Below are 11,366 nucleotides of genomic sequence, written 5' to 3'. Positions count from 1 at the left end.
GGGCTTATGCTCATGATGGGATCCATAGTGAATACAACCAGAAAAGACAGGTGTGACGGAGGAAAGGCAGGACAGAACACACAGAGAGGATGACAGATGCACAAAGCTTTATTGAGACAAACAGATGGCAGTCCTTCAATACGGGGGGTGGCAGACAGGGTGGATTTGCCACTCAATGGTAACGAGGGTCCCCACCCACTTATAGTCCACTAGGAGAGCCAAGGGGGTGTCCCTGTAACAGGGGTAGTCCGACACAGGAGAGGGGTGCGAGGAGTCACCACCGTAACAGTTCAGGTAGCAGTGAGGAAGCAGGTACTCACGGAGAACAAGGGGTTCAGTCCAGGCAGGGATAGATCCAGGCAGATTCACGGGGACAGCAGAAGATTCCTCCACAGTGCAGGGATTGCAGGCAACACAGACAGTCCAGGAGATGAGGAGGTGGACGGGGGATGAGAGGAGCTGGCGCTCAGCACAGCCGTCCCTCACACACACAGCCAGGAGAACACACAGGGGGGTTTCCTTGCTCTCTCTTAAGTATTGAGCTGGTAACCTGATACTTCCTGTCGGGTTACCATGGCAATGGGTCCTGTCCAGAGAGTTCAGGAATTTGGCATGAGGGGGAAGGGAGGAGGGGTCCAGAGTAATTTAATTAGGCCATTAGGCCAGTGACACAGGGGACAATTGGAACAATACAGAGCAGGACTCTGAGGGAATGTGATACAAGGCATTAATAAGGGGATTAATAATTGGCAGGCTCCCATACCGCGACACTCCTCCCCCCTCCTTTTCACAAGTGCCGATAAGGGGGACCCAACCGGGTTCCCTGGAAGGCACTTGTGGGGCCTAGCCTAGCTACTGTGGGTCTTGTTGGCGGGAAAGGCCATCAGCATTTTGGTGCTGGCTTCCCCGCCTGTATCGAATGGTAAAGTTGTAGGGCTGGAGGGCCAGGCTCCACCTAAGGAGGCGCCCATTATCCCCGGACACCCGGTTCAGCCATGTGAGGGGGTTGTGGTCGGTGACGATGGTGAACTCCCGGCCATACAGGTAGGGCTGTAGTTTCTTTAGGGCCCAGACTATGGCCAGACACTCCTTCTCCACTGTAGCATAGGCAACTTCCCGGTCTAGTAGTTTGCGGCTGAGGAAGGCAACGGGGTGTTCCTCCCCAGCCTCGTTGACTTGGCTGAGGACAGCCCCTAGGCCGTAGGTGGAGGCATCTGTCTGTACGAGGAAGTGTCTGTTGTGGTCAGGGGCGGCCAGGACGGGGTTTCTTGCCAGGGCGGATTTGAGGTCACAGAAGGCGGATTCACAGGCCGAGGTCCAGGTCACCATCCGGGGACTGTTCTTCCGGGTCAGGTCGGTCAGGGGCTGGGCCATGGAGCTGAAATTAGGTACAAATTTACGGTAATAGCCGGCAGTGCCGAGGAAGGCCATCACTTGCTTCTTGGTCTGGGGAGTGGGCCAGTCATAAATGGCCTGAACCTTGGCTGGCTCAGGTTTCAGTGTCCCCCCCCCCTACTCGGTGCCCGAGGTACTGTACCTCCGCCATTCCCAACTGGCACTTGTCAGGTCTCAGTGTCAGCCCGGCCCTACAGATGCGGTCTAGGATGGCCCCCACGTGGGCCAGGTGCTCCTCCCACGAGTTGCTAAAGATTGCTATGTCATCTAGGTAAGCGCACGCGAACTCTTGGCATCCCTCCAGTAGCTGGTCCACGACCCGCTGAAAGGTGGCGGGGGCGTTTTTCATGCCGAAGGGCATGACGAGGAATTCATACAGGCCGAACGGGGTAATGAAGGCGGAGCGCTCAACACCCTCTTTTGTGAGGGTGATTTGCCAGTAGCCCTTGCTGAGGTCTAGGGTGCTCACGTAGCGGGCCCCGGCCAGACGGTCCAGCAGGTCATCTATGCGGGGCATGGGGTAGGCGTCACTGACAGTGTAGTCATTCAACCTCCGGTAATCCACGCAAAAGCAGGTGGTCCCATCCTTCTTTGGCACGAGCACCACCGGGGAGGCCCAAGGACTGCGGGAGGGTCGGATGATACCCAGCTGGAGCATCTCGGAGAGTTCTGCTCGGATGGCCGCCTTCACAGATTCGGGGACTCTGTATGGGGCCTGCTGGATGGGTTTCTGACTGTGGGTCTCCACGTGGTGGAGGGCTAACCCGGTGCGACCTGGGGTGGCCGAGAAGGCGACGGCCCGGTCCGCTATCACGGCCCGCATCTGGGCCGTCTGGCGGGGGTTCAGCCGAGCCCCCGTTGGAATCTGATTTAGGGGAGTGGTGACTTTGGTGGCTTGCAGGAGATCGGGCAGGGCTCCCTCGTCTGCTCCGCCCGTGGAGGCGGGGCAAACAGCGAGCACGGGCAGAGCCCGGTCATGGTACTCTTTCAACATGTTGATGTGGACCGTGCGCTGTTGGCGGTTGCGGGCGTCGAGACCAATGACGTAACTAGTCTCGTCTATCTTGCGGAGGACCATGTAGGGTCCTTCCCAGATGTGCTGGAGCTTATTCTGGGGGTTGGGGACGATCTTGAGCACCTGCTGCCCTTCAGTGAACTCGCGGCCGCGTGCCTTGCGGTCGTACCAGACCTTCTGACGTGTCTGGGCTGCCTGGAGGTGGCCGTGGGCCATGGTGGCCAGGCGGGTCAGTCTTTCCCGTAGCTCGAGAACGTAGGGAACGACGGGGGTACCCGTGTCCTCTATCTGCCCTTCCCAATGTTCCCGGAGCAGGGATAGGGGACCGCGGACCTTCCGTCCGTACAGGAGTTCGAAGGGGGAGAACCCCGTTGACTCTTGCGGTACCTCCCGATATGCAAACAGCAGGTGTGGAAGGAGCTTCTCCCAGTCCGCCTCCCCATCAACGAAGGACCTTAGCATGCTCTTCAGTGTGCCATTGAAGCGCTCGCAGAGGCCATTGGTTTGGGGGTGATAGGGAGTGGTCCGGATCGCCCTTACCCCGCACGTGCGCCAGAGGGATTGGACCACCTCGGACATGAACTGGGTACCCTGGTCCGTCAGGATCTCGCTGGGGAAACCCACCCGGGAGAAAACGGTGACTAGGGCCTCGGCTACTTTGGGGGCGGAGATGCTGGACAGGGGGACAGCCTCGGGGTAGCGGGTAGCGTAATCCACTACCGTGAGGATGTACCGCTTGCCGGCCTTACTGGGCCGGGCCAGGGGCCCCAGGATGTCTACAGCTACCCGCTGAAAGGGCTCATCAATGATGGGTAAGGGGCGGAGCGGTGCCTTGGGGTGGTCCCCTGGGCGTCCCCTCCTCTGACAGATGTCACAGGTCTGACAGAAGTGGGCTACGTCCTGGGTGATACCTGGCCAGTAGAAGGCTTGGGTCAGCCGCAGCCCCGTTTTCCTCTTACCCAGGTGGCCAGCTACTGGAATGTCGTGGGCTATCTGGAGTAGTGGGAACCGGAACCGTCTGGGCACTATCAGTTGTGTGGGGCTAGCAGAGGGTTGACCCGGGCGGCTTGGGCCTGCTGTGCGGTACAACAACCCCTGCTCCCACCAAAGCTGGCCCCCATCCCCCTCCTGCCGCCCTGCGGCGGCCTGGGTCCTAAACTTAGCCAAGGTGGGGTCTGTGGCTACCTCCCGCTTAAAGGTCTCCCGATCCCAGGTCAGGGGAAGGTCTGAGTCAGGTAGGGGTTCACTCACCAAGTCCATGCTGGGGAAAGGTCCTGTGGTGGCTTCGTCTGTAGGAGGACCTCGACCTGCTTGGCGCCGGGTCACCGCCCCGACATACTGGCATCGTAGCTCCCCTAAGTCATTGCCGAGTAGGACATCCGCCGGGAGGCCGCCCATGACGCCGATCTGGCACTGTTGCTCCCCGAAGCCATAGTCGAGGCGCACGGATGCCCTGGGGATGTGATGTCTGGCTCCTCCCGCCAGCTCGATGGCGAATCCAGGGCCGGGTTGGATGGCTTCCGGCCGGATCACTCGGGGATCAGCGATGGTCAGGAAGGCCCCCGTATCCCGAAAACCGGTGGCGGGATGTCCATCTACCCACACGGCCTGCAGGTGGCGTTGTTTCTGGGTGGAGTATGTAGCCCCCGGGGGGTGGACACTGTAAACCCCCCAGGGTTGGTTGGCGTCTGGGGGGCCCATCCATTCGCTGTGAGGCGGGGGCAGTGGTTCTTCTGCGGGTTGAAGTTCCAGGTAGTGAACCGGACGGGTAGAACGCCGGCTTCGAGAGGTGGGGCAGTTAGCTTGGAGGTGCCCTGGCTGGTTACATCCATAGCAGCGGCGCTCCATGGGGGGCCCCGTGAACCGAGCTCTGGGGGGTGGCCCTGCGGGATTGGCAGTGGTAGGTGGGGGGCCCGTTTTGGCAGAGGTGGCGGGGCCCTTGACGGCTCAGGGGCCTGCCGTTTCCAGTGTGGCTTGATGGCCAGGATCTCATCAGCCAGGGCAGCGGGTGGTAGGGGCTTTCTCTCTTACCCATCCGCGCACCTCCGCCGGGCATTGGTTGTAGAATTGCTCCTTTAAAAATGCTTGAATGATTTCTTCTGCGGTGCGGGCCTGTTCCCCCTCTAGCCACCTCCGACAGGACTGCGACATCTTGTGCGCATACATCCTATAGGACGGTTCTGCATCGCAGGGAAGGTCACGCAAGCGTGCCCGGTGCACTTCTGGGGTCACCGCATAATATTCCAACACAGTCTGTTTGACCCGGGCGTAATCCCGGCCATCCACATAGTCCAGAGTGCGGTAGGCCGCAGCTGCACCCCCTTCTAACAGACCCACGAGGTGCCGTATCCAATCCATGCTTGGCACCTCCATGAGCTGGCACTGCTGCTCAAAGTCCTGAAAGAACCCCTCCACATCCCCGACGGCTTCGTTGAAGGGTTTAAAGTCTTTGCGGCTGACCCGGGGAGGGGGGTATCCCGCGGCCCTGGGGCTGGACGGGCAGCTTGGGTCACGGTGGCTCCCTTGGCTCTCTCTTTCATGCGCCCTCCGGATAGCCTCTCGCTTGTCCTCTGCTGTGGCATCTGACCCCAGGAGGGCCATCTCTTCCTCCACCCGAGTAAGCCAGGGGCTCTTGGGCCCTGGATCCTTGCGTGCTGGGGAGGCTGGGGTTGATCTGCTTTTTCCTGGGGCGTCCTGGGGGTCCGCCTCCTCAATGGCAGTGATCAGATCCTCTTTGGCTAGGCCCCTCCAGGAAAGGGCCAGCTCCTCAGCCCTCTTCTGCAGACATGCCACAGTCCACTTCCTGTATTCGCTGGGCCGGGTCTGTTCCTGCATCCGCTGGCTTTCGCTGTCTGTCATCTCCTCAGTGTCCTGATCCCACCGCTGCCAACCAGTATGTGACGGAGGAAAGGCAGGACAGAACACACAGAGAGGATGACAGATGCACAAAGCTTTATTGAGACAAACAAATGGCAGTCCTTCAATACGGGGGGTGGCAGACAGGGTGGATTTGCCACTCAATGGTAACGAGGGTCCCCACCCACTTATAGTCCACTAGGAGAGCCAAGGGGGTGTCCCTGTAACAGGGTAGTCCAACACATGAGAGGGGTGCCTGTAGTCACCACCGTAACAGTTCAGGTAACAGTGAGGAAGCAGGTACTCACGGAGAACAAGGGGTTCAGTCCAGGCAGGGATAGATCCAGGCAGATTCACGGGGACAGCAGAAGATTCCTCCACAGTGCAGGGATTGCAGGCAACACAGACAGTCCAGGAGATGAGGAGGTGGACGGGGGATGAGAGGAGCTGGCGCTCAGCACAGCCGTCCCTCACACACACAGCCAGGAGAACACACAGGGGGGTTTCCTTGCTCTCTCTTAAGTATTGAGCTGGTAACCTGATACTTCCTGTCGGGTTACCATGGCAATGGGTCCTGTCCAGAGAGTTCAGGAATTTGGCATGAGGGGGAAGGGAGGAGGGGTCCAGAGTAATTTAATTAGGCCATTAGGCCAGTGACACAGGGGACAATTGGAACAATACAGAGCAGGACTCTGAGGGCATGTGATACAAGGCATTAATAAGGGGATTAATAATTGGCAGGCTCCCATACCGCGACAACAGGTAATCTCAAAACATACTGCTCTCTCTGCTTCTGCTCTCTCTATTTCTCACAAAATGTCTGAAATAATTCATTATTTATTATTTTTCAGTGCATTCTGGGCATTTGGGAGGGTCTCCTGAGGTTATCTTTTAAAAACGCTTCTAAACGCAAACGCAGCTAAACGTGCATAACTATGGTAGGTAAATGTGGCTAAACTGACGTTTTTAACCTACGTTTTCTAGCAGTCAGTTTCCAGCAGTCAGAAGAGTTTTTCAAATGGCCTGTGTACATGAGCCCTAAGGTAACAATCAGGTTATGTGCTAACAAAAAGCATGTTGATAAGAAGAGAAAGCAGACTGACAGAGAAATGAGTTCATAACTATGCTGCTTCTCATTTCACTGTACAATCACAGGCTGGGGTAGGTCCATGATAACCTGGGCTCAGAGGAAGTGGACTTAATAATGCTTGCCATGCTGGCAGAAAAAAGTACTATATTGTAGGGGAAATCCCTGCACTGTATGTGCAGCACATATTTTTTGTTATTTTATTGTTTAACGGTTTTTCATTTTATCTTTTTTTTAATCATTTTTTCGGCTGGAATTCTGTTTTGCAGGGCTCATATTAAAACAAATGATACCAGAGTGGCAGACAATTGTGTACTTATGGCCAGTCCAGGTTGGGTTTTGACCAATCTGTTAGCAGAGAACATGTCTGTAGAAGATCAGATGGAAGGGCATTCATATCTTCAGTTATACACTCTTGCTTTTGTTACTACTTCTCTGGCATATTTTTTATACAAAACTAAAATGAAAACAATTTTTATTGCATTCACGGATTTATATTCATGCTCATGTTTTTATGCTCAAAACAAACCCATAAAAGAACAGTTACAGTGTCAGATCATCAGTGAGCCTTTACAATCAGTTCCAATCATAACAGAATTTTAGAGTAACATCAGCATGCCAAGTTCTGTACGTTATTTGCTTTCCATTCAATAGACATTAGCATTTAACATAACGGCTGGTTTATTCACGGGTTTGGGCATAATTGTTTTTAAACATGGCTTTAATCAAGATGGGGTGGAGAGGAAGGTAAATCAATGCCTACTTTATTTAAGACAGAATTGCTTCCTTTCTCATGTGCTGTAATCTGTTTGCTTTCCAGGATGGGTGGTAAATGGTATGCTATTTTCAGCTATCAATATTCAAGTGGAAAATAAAGTATGCCTTGTAGACTGTAAATATCACAAGTGAAAATGGTGAAAACACTTTTCGATAATATATGCCTACATTCTGAAACACTGAAATGTGCTTAGTGTGTTGCATTAAAACTGTCCACTGTACAAATTCTGTTTTCCTACTCTTAAGAACACCATGGAAAAACATATCTAATAGGTCTCTAAAATCTTTTTCTAACTTTTCGTCCTTGTAGTGAGCACTTTTTTTTTGCTTTAACATCTTGTATCCTTGGCATATGGGGAAATTGTCAAGCATGCTAGGATTTTTCTAACACCAGACCTAACCTCTGTATCAGTCATTTCACATCACATACTGACTCTGTTTGTCATTAGCAATGCACCAGAGCTGTATTTATTCATCCATATGGAGCCAATTGAGTCAATTAGCAATTAATTGCTTTTTTATAATTACAGGTGATTTTAGTAGTATTACCAAGCTGCTAAACGCCTACCATGTATCCTAGGCCTTATGCCTTGTTTATCAATCTTAGAGGGAGCTGTAGAAATTATTGGGATGAGGATGTAGCGATGAGCAAGTCTGCTGAGATTTGATTAACCATGGGTTTAGCGAATCCATATAAAAATGAATAAAAATTAGGAGACCCTCACCATGCAACAACCTCAGAATATCATATACTAACTGAGACAAAAAATTGTTACCAAAACGAGGCAGACTTTACTGCACTATTGAAGTGTTCCTTTTGGCTCTGTCTCAGGGTTGGGTAGCACTATATGTCAAACATCTACAGTGAAGGAAATAGGTATTTGATCCCCTGCTGATTTTGAATGTTTGCCCACTCACAAAGAAATGATCAGTCTAAAAATTGAATGGTAGGTGTATTGTAACACTGAGAGACAGAATAGCAACAACAAATTCAAAAGAAATGCATGTCTAACAAATTATGCACTGATTTGCATGTTCATGAGGGAAATAAGTATTTGATCCCCTATCATTCAGCAGGATTTCTCGCTACCAGTTGTCTTTCATACAGGTAACAAGCGGAGATTAGAAGCAGTCTCTTAACCACTTCCCGTCTGGCCCATGTATATAAACGGCCAGATGGTGGCAGTGCAGTGTTGGGTGGCCGTTTTAAAAAGGCCTCCCCGCACCCTGCTTGTGCGGGCTCCCTGGGAGCATGCAGCACCGTGATCTGGTGCCTGCTGTATCCTCTGGGCACAGTGGAACACCGATAATTGGACGGGACCTCTGTGAGAGGTGCCGATCATGTGATCACTGATTGGTCAATCAGTGATCACATGCAGAGTAGTAATCAAGATGTCACTTCTGACATCATTCCTTACTACGTTTGAAATCTGTGAATGATCACAGAGGTCACATAGTACAAGGTTATTCACAACAGCCTTGTACCATATGACAAGCTGTGACCAATCACAGCTCAGCCATGCAGCTAGAGAGAAGGAGAAATGATTGCTTTTACAGCCTTTATGGGTGTAAAAGCAATCAGTGTAAAAAAAAATCAGTGTAAAAAAAAAAAATCTTCATCACCCCCCACAAGTAGTACAGTGTCACCGTGGTGACAATGTACTGCTAGGATGACAGTATGTAAAAATAAATAAATAATATAAAAAATTTTTGAAAAAATGTAAAAAAATGTTTAAAAATTATAATTTTCGGTTATAAACTAATTTGGGTTATTTTTTTTTTTTACTAAAAAGATAACAGAATAAATTTTGGCCAAGATTTATGATGAAATACTATTTATTTGCAAAATTTTATAAGAAAAACACTTTTTTTTCAAAATTTTTGGACTTTTTCATTTACATAGCAAAAAAATAAAAATCATAGTGGTGAATAAATACCACCAAAATAAAGCTTTATCTGTCTCAAAAAAATGCTAAAAAAATTCATATGGATACAGTGTTGCATGACTGCGCAATTGCCATTCAAAGTATGATAGCACTGAAAGCTGAAAATTGGCCTGGGCAGGAAGGGGGTAAAAGTGTCCGGACTGGAAGTGGTTAAAGGGAGTGCTGCTATTCTCATTTTGTTACCTAGAAAAAAGACACCTGTCCACAGGAGCAATAAAACACTCAGATTCCAAACTCTCCACCATGGCAAAGACCAAAGAGCTGTCCAAGGATGTCAGGGACAAGATTGTAGACCTACACAAGACTGGACTGGGCTACAAAACTATTGCCAAGCAGCTTGGAGAGAAGGTGACAACAGTTCTTTTTGTGAATTAGTGCCCAAAACTGAACTGCATGTTCCAGATGAGGTCTTACTAATGATTTGTACAGGGGTAATATGATATCTCTCTCTCTGGAGTCTATACCTCTTTTAATACAAGAGAGGATTTTGCTCGCTTTGGCAAATCACAGCAGAGGTGGCGCACCCATGGTGCACTACTGTGGGTGACTTGTGCCAATGTAAGCAAAATAAAAAATAAACATACAGTGGTGGGGAGATCTTTTTTATATATGCTGGTGGGCAGCATGAAAAATGCACAATTCCTTAAAACTACAGTTTTAATCAACAGCTTAAAACTGTACACGGTGTTACAGAGCAAAGCAATTTTTCACAGTCTTAGCAACAACATACTTTGGCAGCATATTTTTTATCTGTGGAATTGTTTTCATCAAGACTTAGTGGCATTTTATAAATCAGAAAATCTGGCATACAGCAAGCATTCTCTGTATTTGAATATTTTAGGTTACATAGTTAGTCTGGCTGAAAAAAATACAAATGTCCATCCAGTTCAACCATTAAAAAAAAATTATAATCCTATACCCACAGTTGATCCAGAGGAAGGCAAAAAATCCCCCAGCAAAGCATGACCCAATTTGCTCCTGCAGGGAAACAAAATCCTTCCTGATCCCCCGAGAGGTAATCTGATATTCCCTGGATCAACTTTACCTGTAAATGTTAGTATCCAGTTATATTCTGCTTATCCAAGAAAGAATCCAGGCCTTTTTTTAAAGCAATCCACTGAGCTGGCCAGAACCAACTCTTGAGGGATTCTATTCCACATTTTCACAGCTCTCACTGTGAAGAATCCTTTCCTCCAGATGTAAAGAGTGCCCCCTTGTCCTCTGTGATGACCTCAAGGTGAATAAGTCTACACTGAGTTCACTATATGAACCACTGATGTATTTATACACGTTGATCATATCCCCCCTTAATCTCCTCTTCTCAAGAGAGAATAAATTCAGTTCCTCTAATCTTTCCTCATAGTTGAGCTCCTCCATGCCTCTTATCAGTTTGGTTGCCCTTCTCTGTACTTTCTCCAGTTCCCCAATGTTCTTTTTGTGAATTAGTGCCCAAAACTGAACTGCATGTTCCAGATGAGGTCTTACTAATGATTTGTACAGGGGTAATATGATATCTCTCTCTCTGGAGTCTATACCTCTTTTAATACAAGAGAGGAATTTGCTCGCTTTAGAAACCTGCTTTGCATGCCATTATTAAGCTTGTGATCTACCAGAACTCCCAGATCCTTCTCCACCATTGATTCCCCCAGTTTTAGCCCCCCTAGTATGTATGATGCATGCATATTCTTAGTTCCCAAGTGTATAACCTTACATTTATCAACATTAGACCTTATTTGCCACATATTTGCCCAATTAAACAGTGCATTGAGGTCGGCTTGTAAGTTGGAGACATCCTGTAAGGACATTATTCCACTGCACAGCTTGGTGTTATCTGCAAAGACTGAAATGGTATTTATAACCCCAGACCCTATATCATTTATAAATATATTAAAAAGTAAGGGTCCCAACACTGAACCTTGGGGTACACCACTGACAACCCCAGACCATTCAGAATATGAATCATTAACCAATACTCTCTAAATACGATCTTTTAGTCAGTTTTCTATCTATTTACATACGGATTTTTCCAAGCCTGTAGACTTTACCTTACACATTAGCCATGTGTGGGGAACTGTGTCAAACGCTTTTGCAAAATCCAAGTATACCATGTCCACCGCCACCCCTCTGTCCAAGAGCTGAAGAAGGTATTTAATACATTTGCCTTCTCTTTGTACCCAGTCACCCACTCTAGAATATTTTGTAAAGGCCTACATGCTTGGACTGGATCTTTTTACTATTAATATATTTGAAGAATTTTGGGGGTTGGTCCTGCTATCGTTTGCAATCTGTC

General features: G+C 49.4%; 1 protein-coding gene across 1 annotated transcript; it reads right to left on the bottom strand.

Annotated features, from left to right (window-relative positions):
• Window positions 1–731: 731 nt before the first annotated feature.
• LOC149435490 (uncharacterized) lies at window positions 732–4,258 on the bottom strand. Its single transcript, XM_089662609.1, is given in 2 exon segments — window positions 732–1,512; window positions 1,514–4,258. Coding segments are annotated over 2 exon segments (3,405 nt in total). The 3' UTR covers window positions 732–852.
• Between the last annotated feature and the right edge of the window lie 7,108 nt (window positions 4,259–11,366).

Source organism: Staurois parvus, unplaced genomic scaffold (assembly GCF_062004578.1).
Source record: "Staurois parvus isolate SC_StPar_1 unplaced genomic scaffold, SC_StPar_1.0 ptg001499l, whole genome shotgun sequence".
Lineage (NCBI taxonomy): Eukaryota > Metazoa > Chordata > Amphibia > Anura > Ranidae > Staurois > Staurois parvus.
Note: the sequence above shows the minus strand (reverse complement) of the source record. Positions and strands in the feature narration are given on the sequence as shown.